Source organism: Triturus cristatus, chromosome 12, assembly GCF_964204655.1.
Source record: "Triturus cristatus chromosome 12, aTriCri1.1, whole genome shotgun sequence".
In the NCBI taxonomy this organism is placed as follows: Eukaryota; Metazoa; Chordata; class Amphibia; order Caudata; family Salamandridae; genus Triturus; species Triturus cristatus.
The window spans coordinates 611,515,818-611,534,156 of NC_140595.1; the positions used below are offsets into that span (position 1 = coordinate 611,515,818).

General features: G+C 42.6%; 1 protein-coding gene across 4 annotated transcripts in view; it reads left to right on the forward strand.

Moving 5' to 3' along the window:
* The window catches only part of FANCA (FA complementation group A), a 1,007,136-nt gene that overhangs the window by 141,912 nt on the left and 846,885 nt on the right, over positions 1 to 18,339 (forward strand). For all 4 annotated transcript variants that reach the window (XM_085637706.1, XM_085637704.1, XM_085637705.1 and 1 more), the window contains exons 5-7: positions 11,904 to 11,999; positions 13,188 to 13,258; positions 15,729 to 15,841. In XM_085637706.1, coding sequence (XP_085493832.1) covers positions 11,904 to 11,999; positions 13,188 to 13,258; positions 15,729 to 15,841 — 280 coding nt within the window. The remainder of the gene's footprint in view (positions 1 to 11,903; positions 12,000 to 13,187; positions 13,259 to 15,728; positions 15,842 to 18,339) is intronic.

Below are 18,339 nucleotides of genomic sequence, written 5' to 3' on the forward strand. Positions count from 1 at the left end.
ATACTGGGATGTTATCCTTAAAACATTAGATAGGAAACTATACCATCAGTTCCGTGTAGGTACACTGCCTCTGAGGGCTTTTACTAGTGGCTGGCAGAGATTGGAGTCAAGTTTTTGTCCCTGTTGTACCGTTTGCAAAGAAACACTAGGTCATTTTTTATTTGTCTGTACTGCTTATTGTGAACCACGTAATAAGTGGCTGAAACCTATATGTACTAGACTAAACACCCGAGTGAGTAGTGAAGCATTGTACATCTTGAGAACCAACACTTCTGAATGGCTAACCATAGGATTGGCCAAATTCCTTGGGTGGGCTTGGCTGATAAGGATTAAGTCAGTCAGCTCATAGTATCATGACCCAAATAATTTGTATACTGTGTTATCCCACTGATTTTTTGGCCTATGATTTTATTAGTATTGACGATCTGCTATTTTTTATATATGCTCAAATGTTTTTACAATTCCCCTTGACGTCTTTACAAGCATGTTTAATTGAGATTTTTAACTAGATTTGCCTTGCCTTAACTTTTCTTGTCTTGTTTCTTTTTGATTTGTTTAGCATGTGTATTTAAATATTTATGATTTTATGACTTCGGCGCACTAATTGTATTTAATGTAATTTTGTGTATATGTGTGTCTTTTATGATGAAAAATCGAAATAAAGACGTTAAAACTGAAACTGATTTGGAGTTTTTTTATTACTGACATTGGCCTGCCCAGGTAAAGTGAGTTGCCGAAATCAAGGCTCCATCAGGAGCCATTTCAGAATCTTTCTCAGGGCTCACAGGAAGCCGAAGCAACTACCAGCCGCCTTCTTTACTTGGAAGGCAATGGTTAGCTGTTTGTCCATCTTGGTTTCTAGTTTTGTAGTGATTTGCTTGATGATCCCAACATAGAGGCTGTTCCCATAGTCCAACTTTTTGATGATTAGGGAGTGTTGCTTGGGAGCCATTTGAAGATCTTCCCCAGCATCTTCAGGGTGTGAAAGCAGGATGCAGTGACAGTGTTGATTTGTGCAGCCATGTCCCCTTTGATGTTGATGATTATTCCAGGCTTTCTGGTGCAAGTGCTGGGTGTGGGTCTGAGTTTGGCCGGCCACCAGTTGGAGTCCCATGGTGACTTGTTCTTGCCAAAGATCACTACTTCTGTCTTGTCTATGTTGAGACAGTTGGTTTTAGCGACTTTGGTCATGCAGGCTGTAAACTTGTTTCCTATGTTGGGGGCGGGGGGGGGGGTCTTGTCCGAGAGGGAGAGTGAGTTGCATGTCATCTGCGTAGGACAGGATGTTGATGTTGTGTGCGGAAATGACCAGAGTGATCAGACTTGCAATAGAAGATGGATTAAAAACTCTTCCACCCTATGGATGGTTGAATTCTAGGTTTTAAGAGCTTGCACAGCTGTTTTTCTGAGGGGTACGTCAACCTGCAAATTCCTCACCTGTGGATTATCCCCAGATGCTACACTGGATCCAGTAACGTTAAATATCTCTCTGCTGGCAGGGGGTTGTGGCTCCATCTTTAGGCCGGAAGCAGTGCGCATGAGACATCACTGGAGCTGTATAGCACCACTGCGCCACGCCAACATCACTTCCCTTTTTTCCAAGCCCTTTGACTTGGATCCTGAGTTGCTCTCCATGATTTTTCATAACTTTGTCAGGACTTCTTCTTATTTTCCTTGACATTTTCTGTGAATTAATTCTTCCCCCAAAAAATCAGGATTCCAACACTGTCACAACTGTAATGGACAAATGTCCATCTCTGATCCTCATGAAGTATGCCCTTGATGCTCGGAGTCAAAGCATGACAGAGGTAGTGGCTCATGCACTCGAAAGCCATCAAAGAGTGAAGGCAGGCTCTTTAGATCTCATGTGCTCAATGTGTGCAAGGCTTGACACACATTTGAGGTTGAGATCAGCCTCAAAGTCACATTCCTCTCCCTCCTCCAAGGTCAGGAAGAAGAAAGACAGGAGAAGAGAAGGAGAAGAGGAGGAGGCAGGCGATGACACACCTCGATGTCAGTTGAGATTCTGGGGTGGATCACCTTGGCGTACTCCGTCCCCAGTGGGAGTCCTCCTCGGAGCCAGAACTAATGGACATTGCTCTGGCCAAAGTGCCCCCTCCGACAGGGCCACTTACTCCAGAACTTCTTGCAGGGCCTGTTCCAGTCCTTTTGCTGCCTCTAACAAGATTCTCTGGTGCTGGTATACCTGGAATTTACCGCACCAGGTGCCAATGTGGCCTTCTTACTGCATGTGATAATAAAGATGTTCAGGCAGGCTGCGGCACCCTTTGGTGCACCTCTGGGCCCCATGGGACTAGTCGAGGCTCTGTTTGGGCTTCCACTGGTGGGCCCTAGCTTGGTGCCATGCGACCCACAGTTCCACCTCAGGGAACGTCTACGGCATAGTTCGGAACCATTCTGGTACCCAGGTCCTTGCAAGTAGCCCTTCAAGCGGCTCTTCACTGGTTCCTCATTTGGTGCCGCCACCAGATTCGGTCCCTTCACATCCTCCTCCCAAAGCAAATGCTGTTCTAAAGAGGTCTAGGAGGGAGGCCAAGAGGATTGTTTAAAAGACTAGGTGTGAGCAGGCGTCTCAGCCAAGCTTCCCTTTACAGTGTTACTGGTGGACCATGGAGGACATTTTTGGCTCAGATTTGGATCCGGCCCTGATGCCTGAGGTGGTGCCTCATGATACAGATGACAGCAGTGAGATACCCCACTTGTTACCACCCTCTTTTTCAGATAGTTACCTGATCTTTCAAAATAACATCTGCTTGGGCACATCACCTGAAACTGATATGGAGTGTCATTCGATGCCTGTTTCTTCTGAGTAGTATTCTTTCATGCTGTTTTGAGAAAGATGACTGATGTGTTGAAATTACGTCTGCCAGCAGTGTATTTGCGGTCTAATATCTCGACTGAGGTCTTGCAGTGGGCTACTGCTGCATCAGAGCTCTTACTGCCATTTTAAAGAGCATTTGATATAACCGGGAAACTTGGCATGAGGCAAGCCCAAGTTAGCCCCAGCCATAAGCCGCTTGATAGCCAGAAGGGATAGGCCTGCAACTGGAGTCCTGGCATTTTTGTCAGGTCGAGAAAACTGGTGTAGGAAGATGGCTAGGATTCCTCTAACCACAGTTAGTCGGCCTTGAGCACTGTGGATTTAGTGGCCATGGGCTCTTCAAGACCATGCGAAGGCATGTGTGGTTGAGACTAACCAGATTTCCCACTGATGTTCAAGCGGCATCGATGGACATGCCATTTCAATAGGCACAGCTCTTTAGGAACAAAGCAGCAGTTGCCTTGGAGAGGTTTAAAGCAGGCAGCACAGCTGTCAGATCTTTGGGTCTTCAGTCTCCAATCTGGCACTATAAACCGTTCCTAAAGTTTTGGGACTTCTCAAGATGTTTTAAGTTCCGCCAGTGCCAGTCCCCTACCTCCCCCCTCTTGCCCCAAACCAGTCCAACAAAAAAGCCTGTTCTTCGCCAGTACACAAGAAAGAGAAACAGGGGCACCTGAGCTCCTTGCAGCTGCCACCAGAAGAGGTTGATTTTTTTCGTCAGCTCATCAGCCCTTCACAGAGTCAGTGAATTCTGGAAGATCATACAGGTTTTTGTTTGGTGTACGGAGCACAATGTAGATCATGTGAAGACATGATTGTCAGAAGTCCTAAGTTTGGCTGTCACTAGCCCAGCTGGGTTGTGCAGTGGGCACTGTCAAATGATACTTTATGACCCTGTTGGTATTTCTGTCTTCCAGATCAGCCATCCCTCTTCAAATTCCCAAATGTAATTCGGTTCTTGAATGGACTGACACATTTCTTCCAACACCCTTTGTGAGGCCCCAATGAGATTTAAATCTTGTTCAGGCTTTCTTGATAGGTACCTTTGTGTCCCTTCATAGTTGCCAGTTACATTGTTAACCTTCAAAACTCGTTTTCTTGTGGCTATTACTTTGGTGAGACGCGTCAGTGAGTTGAAGGAACTGAGCGTTTGTACGCCTTTCACATACTTCTTTCCAGGTAAATTGGTCCTTTGAACTTTCCTTCCAAAGGTGATGTCCCCTTTCTATATGGGACAGTATATCAAGTCTCCTATCATTTACCTTCTACCTTAACCCACCAAGAAGGAGGAAAGATTATACCAGCAGGACCCCGAGAGGGCAGTCAGATGACTCCATGAAGGCGATCCAGTCTATGACGGTTAGCTGTTTGTTGGTATGTAGGCAGCAACAACGGCAGGGCAGCCCAGGAGAACACCTTATTACGCTGGATCATTTTGTACCGTAGTACTCCAGACTGCCCTTCTATGTTGTAGCAGCTGTCCAAGGACTCTTGTCCCTCCTCTAAGTGTTGGCAACCAAAACTTTTGGGGTACTGCAACACAGTTTAATTTACTAACCTCCACATCTATCATGTTTTTTTAGGATTTATTTAAGGGAGATTTAGGAAATAAAAAAAACAGAAACAAAATCATTTCTAAAACACATTCTAAAAGAGGACAGGTTATTTGTTGGATCAGTCATTATCAAAAAGGTTTTTGATGGTATTTTTCACAGCCATGGTTTAAATGGATTTCTTGGGGGAGGCAGAGCTAGCTAGACTGCCAAATGGACACTCTTCAGTGGGACACCAGCTTAGTCCCACTGTTTGGCTGAGATCATAGGCCTCTGGCTGTAGATGGCCAGAATTGGAGTTGCGTGGGCCAGCGAGAGCATTGGGCGTAGGAAGGTCCAATACCCAAAGGTGGGTTTTGCCCCAGAAACTTCGAAGGGCTGTAGCTTCTCCCTGCTCTGCTGAAGTGTGATTGAAGATTTCTCTGCGACTCCTGCCACAGTGCTAGTGGAAGGCTGTGTGAGATCGCTCTTCCCACTCTGAGGCACGAATAAGAGGATGAGTGACAGGAACAAATCCACCGTGATTAATGTAGATTCTCCAATGTTTGGTGTTAGGAGAAACTGGATTTCATTAAAGTCTCACAGACTAGCATTATGCATACATCTTTTATTACTTCTCCATTGCCCAAGGTTCATGTCTCTGATAAGGAAGCTGAGTGAACTCTATCATGTAACCTGTTATTGTATCTAGCACCCAAGGATTCAGAGGCAAAATGTTCCATTCCTTTTGAACAAATTTCAAATTCCTCCTACCCTTTTGAGATGAGAACCAAAATGTATCTTCCTACTTACCTTGATTTCCTTGACTCGCTTGATTGCCTCTTCCCCAAAATTGACAACCTTTTGGGGAAAAAACACAGTGGCTACATGAAACCCTCATTCGGTTCCTCTTCCAGACATTTAATAGTGGGACTTGTTGAACTGACACCCGAAGAAACGTTCCCTTGCTCCAGCTCTGTCAAAGACTCTACTTCCAAAAACACAACTTGCAGAGGACTGGCATTTATCTAAGGCTGTAGAAGTTTTTAAAAAAAATCCCTACTCCTCTCATCAATCTGTCTCTAAAAAGTAAACGTCTTAGATCTTCCAGAGGTTCTTTTTTGCACAAATTACACTGTTTGGAGCTAATTCTAATTAAAATGGCATTACGATTTTCAGTAATGAACCTTGCATTTGCATTCCCTAGAAAACAAATTGGTTGTTGATTCTATCCTTTACGGAGGACTGTGACCACACTTATTCCCTTAGGTCTAGCTTCCTCTGCTCTATCAAGTATCCTGACCAAAGGACATATTGTGTCCACTAGCCTATCTTGGCATTGTTTAAATGCCCTTGCTAACCCTTCCTGAGAATCACTACCCAACTTAAAAAAGAAATTAATTAAATTTGGGTCCAGATCAGGAGTTAAACTCACCATATTTTCAGTAATCGGACAAAACATTCCACTTTTATGATGTTCCTGTGATCTTTCTCTAACCGTTTACGCATCCATTGTTTAATAAAATCTACCACATGGCTCAAAGGCCACCAATCAGCCTTTCTGGGCTAAACGTACTCTCACCTTGAGGGCCTTCAAATACCCCCCTTTCTCCACAGGTACCACTGTTAATGTCTTTAGCCAAATCCCATCCGTCATCATCTTAAAAAGGACTAGGATGTATTCTTCATCCACCTCATCATTGGGTGAAATCCAGATCTCTCATGTGCTGCTAACATCATCACCTCTTGTGGTGTTTGAACCACCCATCTCTTAGAGGATAAACTCTCATTATCAATAGAAGCATGTTTCCTTTTCATCTTTTTTTACCTTCTTTTGTAATCTCCTTTCCCCCTCCTTCACCTAGAGACCAAAACTCCTCATCAGTATCCGATGATTTCTGGATTTTTCTTTTCTTATTTTTAAAATAGACCACAACATCCTGAAGGGAGCCTTTGACATCGTTCTGAATTTCTTTACAAATCAAATCATCCAGACTATTCTCAGTAGAGACAGAAGGTACCTTAATATTGATATATTCTTAAAACGTATAAACAAATTATATTTGTTTATAATAATAAAACATGTTTTTTATATTTACTACATATATATAATCTAATTTAAATATTGTTATGCTTGTACTAAAACCTAAAAAAAAATGCTTGTACAATATCCCACTAGAACCTAAATACAGCACTGTTTAAACCTAAATACCTAAAGTGCTGCAATTCCTACTTTTTCAGAAATTACAAAAAAATAAAGAAAAATCAATTCTTGAACAAAAATGAATAAAGAGCTAACTCAAAATACAAATCCTGCTCCGAAATAAAAACTGCACGCTTCACTGATCCTGTAAATTGGAATACATTTTGTGATTAAAATTATATGCAGTAGTTATTAATTATTCAAGATAGAAAAATATATACTATACCATATATACATTATATATTCAATCTCACTGACGCCTAACTTGGATGAAAAGGGATACTTAACTGACCTGGAGCAGCGATGAAAAGTGGAAGATGGCTGTCAAGCCTATGGTTATAAGCACTATGGATTTCTAGTTCTGGAATTTTTAATCTGCCAATATGTTTATTTTAAAGAGCTACACATGTAGTAGAAATAAAAAAATGTATGCATATTGTTAGCCTCCAGTCTTGGCATGAAATCCCTAGAGTCCTTTAAGAACCAGGCTAGAGGATAGGAAAACCCTGGTTAGACACCAGCTGTGGTGCCACACTGAGCTCTGGGAGAGACAGGGGTCACCAAAGTGGGAGGCAGGAGAGACCTGGTGCAGGCCTGGATGAGCTGCCTTGGCTGTATTAGCTGCCAGAGGAAACCTTTTGAGGAGTTGCTCAGATGCCAATCCAGACTTTTCATCTGTGCATCGAACAAGGGAAAACAGCACACAGATCTTTACTACAGTGCTCCCCAAAGTAATAAAATTTAAAGGCACCAGAGAAAAAAAGACTATTGCTGCATGTTGTGCAGCACCATCTGAGAATGAATGGGGGAACAGAGACCCAGAGGATTCCCGTTCCGCCAGTCTGATCCCAGGTGAGACACTGATCCACGATTCCTTCAGAGAAATGAAGGCTACAATGGGGAGTATGGACTGTAAGGTCACATCGTTTGACACTAAAAGAGCTTGAGTGGAGAATGGGTCAGCATGAAGTTCGACTGGGGGGGATTGGATAAACCACCTAGTGGTGGGCACAATGGAAAGCATAGAGGAGTTCAAGAAATGTGTGATTACCACCACTCACAGGCTATTGAGAGAAGTGGGTACATTGGATATCTCTTTGCAGGCCTCACGGATCAGAGTTCTAGGGTTCCCATGCCTGGACTACAAAGACACCATTAAGGAGCTACTGAGGCATTTCTTGAGGTTGGAAGTTTTCGGCTCTGATGTCACAGCTTGGAAGTGCGTCAAGCAGTTTGTCTTCAGAGAAGCAATGTGGAAGGAAAAAACTGGGGCGTGTAAAGTCTTCCAAATCTGAGCTCTATTCTGTAAAGAGAGCAATGTACTGATTTTCCTGGATTTGAGCAGGGCAACCCAAACCAAAAGGGCAGACCTTCAAGTTTTTAAAAAAGAACTGGTGTCAGGCTGCAAGGCCTTGCTTTGGTTTCGCCTTTACGGACACCCACGCAGCGAGAAGCGTTTTTGAGTAGATAAAAGTGGATGCTAGACCCGAAGTCCACCCGGGGTTCAGATGACAATTAATACAAAGTCCGAGAAGCAGCAGGTAGTACTGCTTGAGCTCGGGGGAATTAGCTAGAAGAAGTTCCTAGCCGAATTACAAGGTTTTTGTTCACCTTCCCATCCTTCTTTCCATACTTATGGATGTCTTAAGTTTTTTTCTACTCGGGGATTGTTGTCAATTGGTAAAATGGGTTGCTTTATACGCAGAAGCGCAAATATAAGGCATGTAATTTGATATGTAGCTAGCGTCTTATGAGTATAATATTTGGTATTTTGCAATCCTTGATTCAATAAACTGTAAATTAATTTGTTTTGGAAAAATTGTGCTTCCGTAGAGCTAAGAGACTGTAGTATTGTCAGATGTTTATTTTTAATTTTACTTAAAAAATGTGCCCAATCATCTATATTCACCCACCAGCTCACTAAACCTGTCCACATCCACTGATTCTCCAAATCATACATTCTCACGCTCAAATGTAAACCCACAGTCACTTAGTAAATGCTTCCACTAATAAAACGCCAGATCTGTTGGTTTTGCCAGTGCTTCTATGAAAGAGGTGCTGCCAAGAATTACAATGAAAATTCAACAGCATCTTAAAATAGATGGTGGGGCTGGCTATACCTGATTTCCTGTTGTATTACCAGGCTGTGCAGTTGATAATCTTAGTCAGACTATCTAGGGTCAAACTAGACAAGCTCTGGACACACCTGGAAAGGGCGGTGATGGGGCGGTTCCTTTGGGATGTGGCCTGATTTGAGGGCACTGAGATTCATGACCACTGAATTCGACACTCCAGTTCGTCTCACTCTGATAAGCTGGGATAGTGTAGATACAAAACTGAAGGTCACCTGTTTTTCCTCACGTGTCACACCGCTAAACCGATGTTCCGCTTGTTCATCATGATTCTCCGTTTAACATATGGAAGGAGGGAGGGTGCAGAATAATCATGGTGGTGGTCAGTGAAGGAACTATTAAACCCTTCACAAATTGGAGTTTGGGGATGACAACTCTGAATGCCTTCATTACCTACAGCTCCACCATTGGTTATAACATCCCACATTAAAGGCAACAGTGGTTAGAGATCGAACCCCATTTGAAAAGTTTTTCTCTACCCTCGCAACAACTAAGGGAGTACTATCTAAAATATGTAAGATCGTGGTAGGATCCATGTACGCACCCTATGCTTCGTATAAGAGCAAAGGGGAGAGGGATCAAGCCAGGGAGAAGTCGTTCCAGGAGTGGGGTACTCTGTGGAGGGATGCCCATAGTAGCACTGTGGGAGGCTAAGAGGTATATTATAAAATAATGCCCACTGGTATTACACCCTGGACAGAATTCTCCGCATGTTCCCTGCGGATATTCCCAGTTGTTGGAGGGGATGTGTCCAGCGATGCATACATGAGGTAGTTGTCCACTGCTAGTGTGTTAAGAGAACATATGCAATTCAATACGATGTTGAAACCGTATATATAATAGATTATATGTTTAGGTCACAGGACTGTGGCCTCTGCCACGTGCCTTCAGGCTTTAGGCCTCTTCGATTGATATCCTTGCCTGCTGAGCAGTAGTATCATTGTCATTGTAAAGGCTACCATGGTCTCTATCTATACTGGTTCAGCTGTGGGCAGGCACGCCAAAAATATTTTGTACTTTTTATTTGGTCGACTCTGAATGGGGAGGGTTTAGCATAGGTGTGAGTAGGGGGGTACTTTTTTTCTCCCATTATTATTTTTCTCTCTTTGGGGTACAAGAGTGATAATGTGTATCATCCATAGGAGAATAATACTGTGGCTTTTACCCTAAAATTACATTTTGTGAATAGAAATAAAAATATTGTTTAAAAGTGCAATATTTTTACTGAATTTGATCTTCCGCCTTCTAATAGTGATGCTAGATTCGCTCACAACCAATCTTTTGCCTAGATTGCATACAAATGTAAATGACGTCCGCCTGTGTTAAATTATCGTGAGTCAGATGATATCAGGGTAGGTTCAGATATTCCTGTAGGTCTCCTCTGTACCTTAGTCCACACAAAAGGAAGGTGCACTTGATAGAAGTCAAGGAGACACACTCGTAGTCCAGAAAAGTTCTTCTTTTTATTTAATCTTGTTTAAAACTGGCACACAGCCAACGCGTCGTTCCCTAGTGCCACGGGAACTTCGTCAGGGCTTTCAGGAAATATCAATTAATATGTGGAAAAAACAGAATATTTCAAGGTCGGTCAAATACAGACGTTTACGAGCACATGTTAGATTTAATCAGTTTGAACGGTCCATGTAATTCTGGATCAAACAAAAGATTTCAGAAAGGCTCACATAAATTCGAGCAATGCTTACAAACGTTTCTTTAAACAGATTCTTGATAAAGTAAAGCTATAGTCCAATAATGATCACCAGGTAGAAGCATGGACTCATAAATATAAGAACACCCGGGTGGGAGTAGGACCCGTTGTCAATGTCTTAGTAGGTTACAACTTATGTCCAGTGAAAATTCGCAAAATTGGAACATGAGCTCATAAAGATAAAGACACACAGGTGTGAATAGAACCCGCTGTCGATATCTCAATTAAAATGAAACCAGTATCCAATGGTAGTCACAAGGTTAGAACATAGACTCATACGTCTAAAGACCCACGGGTATAAGTAGGACCCAATGTCAATATTGCAAAACGAACGAACAGCTACCGGGCAGCGTGGTGGCTTGCAGCGGCATTGAAGTAACTCTGTACCTTAGGTGGCACCACCAAGACCCTCTCTGAGCGCATCCTCCCTTTAAATTGGCTAAGTGAGCAAAGTGACTGTTCATAGAGGCTGCCGAGAGCCCTTTGGCCATTTTAAAGGAGCTACAGGCTTTTTTTTTTTTTTGCAAGACTGCAAGTGTGCATCTGTAACGAGCACTCGAGTGTACACTGTATGGGATAGTGTCAAAAGGAAGCCATTGCTCAAAGCCTACCTTGAATCCAGTTTTCAATCTCTGGAGGAGATTATGTAGCCTGTGGATAAACTTTTGGGGTCTGACAAAACTAAAATGGAACTTTTTTGGCACGAATGCACAGCTTTATCTTTGGTACATACCCAACACAGTGTCTAATCCCTATTGAGAAGCATTGTATTGGCAACATCATGTTATAGGGATTTTTCTAATCTGTAGGGACTTTGGCAAGAGTCGGCATAGAAGAGTATGAAAGTAGGAGTGAGGACTTAACCAACTTTGATGTATTCTGTTCAAAATCCGAGGAAGGTTCAAGGACCTTGTTTGTTATCATTCTGCAGGCGCTTTATATCTATTTGTAAATACCGCATTATTCAGTGACCTTCTACAAGACCTTTGGCACCACCTTTTCGCAAAGCTCTTAGAACCTTACCTTTCCCCCGACAGCACTGTCCTTCTTGGCTGGCACCACTAGTTTATTTGAGGTTGGATCCTCGAAGTAGTGAAACATTATTTTATCCTCTGCGACAGAGATCCATAATGTGGCACATCAGCCCTAAATGCTGTTTATCCAACATTCCCTAAACAAAGCTGCTCACACCCAGGCCTCCGAAGTATATTGTGCAAAGCAAGTTGTATGTACAGATTAAACACCACTATATTTTTTGAATTTCTCGAGTTGGTGTTCACCACAGACCACTGACAGTATAATCACTCAGAGCTGGCAAGTGTACAGTTTGAACAATATAGTTTTTTTGTTGATGATGTCATTACCGCTACTGGCTTTATAGTGCTTAGCATGTTTACTGAAGAACTCGCTTTCTCAGTTGATTTCTCCTTCCTCGTAGTTATCGTAGGTATAGAGTTTGTCACTCACTTTCTGTTGTTCTTTCCAGGAGAAGTTGTTGTCTTTGCTGAAGATGGTGAAGGATTTGTTGGCCCAGAACTCCTTTTGCCGCTCAGTGTTCTGCCAGGAGCTTTGGAGAGTGCAGGTGAGTTGTGAAGATCCCCCCATGCCATCACAATGAGTCGCACTGCACTTGGGAGGACACAGCACTTGAAGAAGCCGAGATGTGTTCGATAAGGGTCCTCGGAAGGCATGTCTAGTGTCAAGTTGAATACAAAAAAGCAATCGTTCCAAAGAAGGTATTTTTTCCCCTTAGAACTAAAATGACAATTTTAGTAAACTGACTGGTGAAAAGCCATAAAACACCCATGCAATCCAATCAGTGTCCAAGTTTTCTATCCTCCTCATTTCCCTCAGTGTAACTCGTGTAATTGATCAATGAACACAAGAGTGTTACGTAAAGCAAGAAACTCTTTTCAGTTGTGGAGTTCAATTTCTGAACCTAATGAGTTAACGTTTAATGTATATAGGATCTACGGAATGCCAGCATGATTTCACCTTTAATTTGATAAGAACAAGTACTATAGTCGACCCCTTAAAGTCTAAACTCCTCAAATTATCCCAGCTGTGAAGATCCCATACGCGTGCGCAGGGGCGCAACGCCCACTGGGTTGAAAAGGCTTCAGCCCCCCCCCCCGTCGTGTGTGGCAGCCCGGCTGAGACAGCTTCCCGGGTACACACACAGCCGCACCCGAGCACTTCACAGCTCTTTAAAAGACCATTTACTTGCTAACGATGCTTTGTTGTTTTTCACCCCTTCTTAGAGCCCCTGCAGCTCCACTCTGCCTATTGCTTGAATAATTAGAATCCCCCCCGAAATTCCGAAATGTTTCTTGGAGGTGGCCAGAAGCTGTCTGAGACTAAATGCAGAAGCAGTATTAATCTCCCCCAGGCGGCACACGTCCCACGGACCTACTGTCCACCAATGACAAGAAAAGCACATTTCAGTCCAATGTAGGCATTCAAGCTAATCTTTTTTAATTGTATCATTCTCTGTGTTTAAACCTTTGAAACGTATTGAAGTGGCGAAATTAAAAGCGAGATGGATAGGTTATTTGTTATATCAAAAAACCTATCTAAGGACGCTTTTACGCTGGGACCATAATTAATGTTTCTGATCACCATCACTACTAACGGGAATTCTAAAATGAATCCTCATAATGAATCCACAACTTCCTTGTTGTCAGCGAAGAGAACGATGCAACTTTCAGTAGAATTGTCATGGGCGGTCTGCGATGGTGTAAAGTGTGACTTTGTTTCTCTTCACCCTCAGACCCCCCCAGTGTTGGAGGCTGTCTGGCACCTGCACAAGGAGGTCGTGGAGTTGGAGGAACTGCTGGAAAGGTGTGTCCTGTTTTAGTGCGTTCCAGAGTTTAATCTTGCAGGGTTAGGGTCCAACATTTGCAAATTTTGCTTAGTGTTGTCTAAATGAAAGTGTGACCATTTCCCAGTGGAAAACTAGACATCCACAGCTCCTGCATGTGTTTCTATTTTGTGGCGAAACAGTTTCAAAATGCTCTCTGGTGTGTAGATAACAATAGGTGTGCGTTTTCTTCTGCACTGTACTAGCCATTTGATTGAGGTTGTGTGTTTTGCATCAACTTAATCTAGATTCACTTGCTGTGCACTATATTACCATTACCATAATATTACCATTACCGGTCATAGGTCACCAGTGGCAAACAACCTCAGCCTCAATGGTTGGGGCCTGGTTGCCATGTTTGCCCTGTGGCCTCCCTAACAGGCACTGACAATTAAGATGTTTAACCATCATCATGGCCGGCTTTAGGTTGGTGCGACTGGTGTCACCGCACCAGGCGCCAAGCTCAGTGTAGCTATGTTTTGAAATAAATTATGAGTTTAAAACCACTAGCTGCACAGTTCCTTGTGTTTGCAGCAATTTTTGGGTAACAATAACAATGTCAAGATAACTCTAGAGGGGAGAGGATGTGGCTAAACGGATAGGGCTGTCGACCTCGAAGCTGGTGAACCGGGTTAGAATCTTGGCAGGGACGCTCAACATCCTGTGATTCTGGGCAAATCACGTAATCTTTCTGTGTGTAAGAAAAAAATGAATGTGTCCGTCTGTAACGCAACTGGTGCTCATGTAAAGCGCTCTGATACCTTCGGGTCAAGTTAGTGTTATATAAAACTCTGAATTTGTCTAGTAGCTAGTTTGACTCAAAATAAAGTGGTGCAAAGGGTTAATATGTCTGCTGCAAAGCACGCTTACCTTACAGATGACAGAATTGCTCAGTGGGTTACTGCTTTTGTCAGAGAGATCCTTTATTATTATTTTTTTTTAAACATACTTTATTGATGACCGTGACAGCATATCCAGTGCAATGAATACTATAGAGAGGTGGTCTTTTGTATTTAAAACAGATACAACATATACATCGCATGAGTCTATCATACCGTGTTCGTACTATTTGGTAGGAAATGAAAGGCAAAAGGTTCCGGTGACAACATAAGTTCCATATCATTGCATCTGTATCAGATAAAGTTACATCATAAAGCATATACATTTCCAATTAATGAGAGCAACAATCACAACCATATCCCATCCCTCCCTAACCCTCCCAACCCATACTCCTGGTAGGTCAATGCCTGAGATCCATAATAATTGGAGGAAGATGCTAGCAGTGTAGTTCTGAGGGGTCTGCAGTGCCCCTAGGTCTTAGTGTATGGGTCTGAGTCTTGTAACCTAATGGCGGATAGTCGTAAAGCGACATTGTGTGTTACGGAGGTGGGGTACTTTGTGAGGGTAGTAAGTCAAGTAATTCGAACTTGTGTAGCATGAGCTCCCAATCCATCGAAATGGGTTGCTTCCGTAGGCCTTTCTCTTACTCGCTCCAGAGAGCTGCACCCTCAGCTTTCCCCCACTGAATCATGTCCTCTTGCCAGCTGGACACCGCTGGGCACCTGGGGGATTGCCATCTCATGGTGAGGGCTCTTACTGCCAAGATGAGGGCTAGGTCTAAGAATCTCAGTCGTACCTTCTGTACTTTTGTACATCAGAGAGATCCTTTTGTTACTTGTAGTTCATAAGTCACAATCCTAATGTAGCACAGTGACGTATGAACGGTCCTCAAAGAGCAGCACGCAAACTGCAAGGTATATGTTACCATGTTAGTTTTTTCCCCAGTCTTTCGTTATCCTAATGTTGTTAAAAAGTGTTCATTTAGACAGAAATACATTCTTATTAGTAAAGTCAACTCCAACCACTGTGTTACGTTTTACATCTTCATTTTGGGCTTCCCCAAGCAAAGCACTGTTAAAATATACTACATGTCAGTATGGATAACATGTGACCCCTACACCTTATAGTCCTCTTTGTCTTATGTAACCTTTCCTTAACACTGATTTACACACAGATGATTATTTGTCTTTGTGTAATGCGTGTGTGATGTAATGTGCTCTGACACACTAAACTGATATGACTAGTCCTATAAAACAAATGAAATACCTGTGAGAGCCGGGCTATGGCTAGATGAGGGTCACAGTTGGAGGGTGGTATTGAGGGACTCCGTGGTGAAGTCAGTCATTTGGGGGGTGCCAACAAAGATTGTCACACCAGTCACCGCCATTGCTTAAGCTGACCCTGACAATCATTCTAGCCTGCGTAGTCTTTGCTTAGCATAATGCACACTCATAAGCAACGCTTGTGATGCTACAGAAATTCTCTTTGATGGAAGAGCTTCATGTGCCAGAGCTTATGTCGTATGTATGGTGAATGGTGAAAGCTGGCCTATATTCCTCTGTGTTGCTTAATCATAAGTGAATAACCCTGAATGTGGTGTCCCTTTTACAGCTCTCCTGACCATGGGGTGGCAGTGGAATGGCTGTGCGGTGGTCTGTCTCTCATGTGTCGATGCATGACAGATCACCCTTCTGACCAGGAACTTTCCACTCTGGTTCTTACAGGTAAGTCTGCCTCAGGTGTTTGCCTGCGCATCTTTTCTGCAGCTTCTTGTTCCTCTGTATTCACATAACTGTTTTACGTATCTCTCTATTTTAGGGAGATCTCTGTTGGGATTCTTAATTTGTTTACATTATTACAGTACAAATGACCTACAGTTTAGTCTACTGACATCTCATGTTGGTGCTGTCGATCTGCCTCATTCTCCCTTCATGTTTACATTTCACTGACATTGTCCATTTACTGCTACAGCCACCTTCTGTTGTTTACATAGTATACATTTCCTCTTCAGAAATTCTGCATGCATCCCGAACCACATTAGTTTCTCTTAACTGCTCATACTACTCTATTGAGCACCTTTTTGGTATTTAGTTAGAAGAGGCATCCACTATTTTTTATTCCTTATTCACTCGCACTAAGTTTATCAGTCTTCTCATGTGGTTAGCTTAATTAAAATTTTATTAATTGGTGGTACCCTGTCTACAAGAACTTTAGTCATGATTTAAGACTACATCTTAGTTTATTATTTGGCAGTCATGTCATTCCACTGATTTGTAATATCTAAACCCCATCAGCCATCTGTTCCCAGTGGTCCATCTGATAACACTGCTATTAAAGTGTGTGGTTCCCACTGCAAGAATCTTATAAAACCCTTCCACAGAGATATTGGTTCAATGAGAGTTGTAATTTTTTAATTCTAAAGTTGACCTCAACGTTTCTACACTTCTGCTGAATCATCTGCTTTTTTTGTTCATTTACCAGAATTACTAAACTATCCAACTTGGATCAACCCTCATATGTATGGGTGAACTTTGTTTTTCTTAGTTAATGCCATGCTATCTGTAACTTTAGGCTGCTGTCCCTGACCCTTTTAGACAAGTCTAAAACTGTATGCCATGGTTTAGCAAAACTGCTCTAACATTTCTGACATCCAGCCCTCAATGGCATATTTTATGAACCAGGCTCTTGGTTTTGTTTTCTAATTTATCCTCTCTCCTAGGGATTGGTGTGTTCTGCTGATATCTTGTTTGTCTTCCTGCAGCTAGAAACTCACTCTATGGGGTTAACTTATAGAGTTTTGTGTTCTGATATGGACCTTACTCTCCATTAGGCATGTCTATAATTCTTTGTTAGTCCTTGGTCCCAACATTCCAACCCAACTATCCCATCCTGGTTTATTGTGCCCTGAATCATTTGCATTTCGATGTTGTTGTTTTTTTTTGCCTGTATCCTCCAAATTTTGAAAATCTTGTATCATGTGTATTCGCTCTACATGGCATATCTATCCTGTTCTTGGGAATGAATGCATGTATTGATGCTCTCTGCTAAATTTAGCACCTGGCCTCTCGTTGGGCTTTTGTGTTAATCTTGTTCAAGTTTCTCTGTTTGTCTGTTTTTCATGGTACTCTTCAATCTGTGCTGAAATCCTCCTTATTGAAGATAAATAATGCCTTATAGATGAATCAATATGTATTTTGGTGATTGCGCGGGGTTATTAGTTAAGTTCTTTAAGCATCGGTGGGATCAAGTCATACTTGGATTGCTATTCTGTAATGTCAGATGGCTGTCCGAAATGCTGGTGAGTAGGCGTTGCTGTGGTCCGGGTGAGACTAAAACCCAGCTTGATCAACAGTTTGGTACTCTGACTTCAGGATAACGTGTGTAAGGGAAATCTGGTGACTGGCTATCTGGGTCTTCTTGCCCATGTGAATTTTGAACTGAGCCCGCTGCAATGTGGACGATCAGTGATTTGGCACAGTTCAAGAGTTGAGGTGTAAAGTTGTTGAGGTTCTTTTGTGTGAGCTATTCTTGTATATGAACTTGTTTGCGGTTTGTAGCAATCAGTGCGGAACCTATTTTTAGGGGAGTTAGATTGAAAGAGCCCTTCAACATGGAGGCTTGAACAATGGCAAATGGATCCTTCAGCCAGCTGTGTTGCCAAGAGTTGAGACCTTTAAGTTGAACTGTGTGTCCAGTCACAAGCCTGCCTAGAAATTTCTTGTAGAGGTTGAAGATGACTGGAGATAAGATAGTCCTTATATACACTCTGATCAGTAGGTTCTAATTTGCAGGAGGTGGTTTATGTTGTTTAGGTAGTTGATTACCCACTGTAGGACTGTGCCACAAAAGCCCATATGTAATGCATAAGTGATGTTGAAGGCACCATCTGCCACCTAGATTGTTGCCATCTATCCTGTAGCTTAAATCCTTATTGATAGGAGCGTGTTGGTCTTGATGCTCAACTGCTTTGTTAACTGCTTACCCAGCATTGGAAGGTGAGTAGTAAATCAGTAGTTGGTGAAGTACTTTGGGTCGAGTATTTTTCAAAAGCAGAAGGATCTGTCTGCTCTATAGAATGAAGGTCACGTTATCTAGAATGAGAAAGGTAAGGGCAGCACCCTACAGTGGCTTAGATATCACATATCAGCTTTTTCCCATTTCCCCATGCCCCCTTTTTTATTTATTTATAGTGAAAACCCCTAATACTCCCTTTTACCCCAGT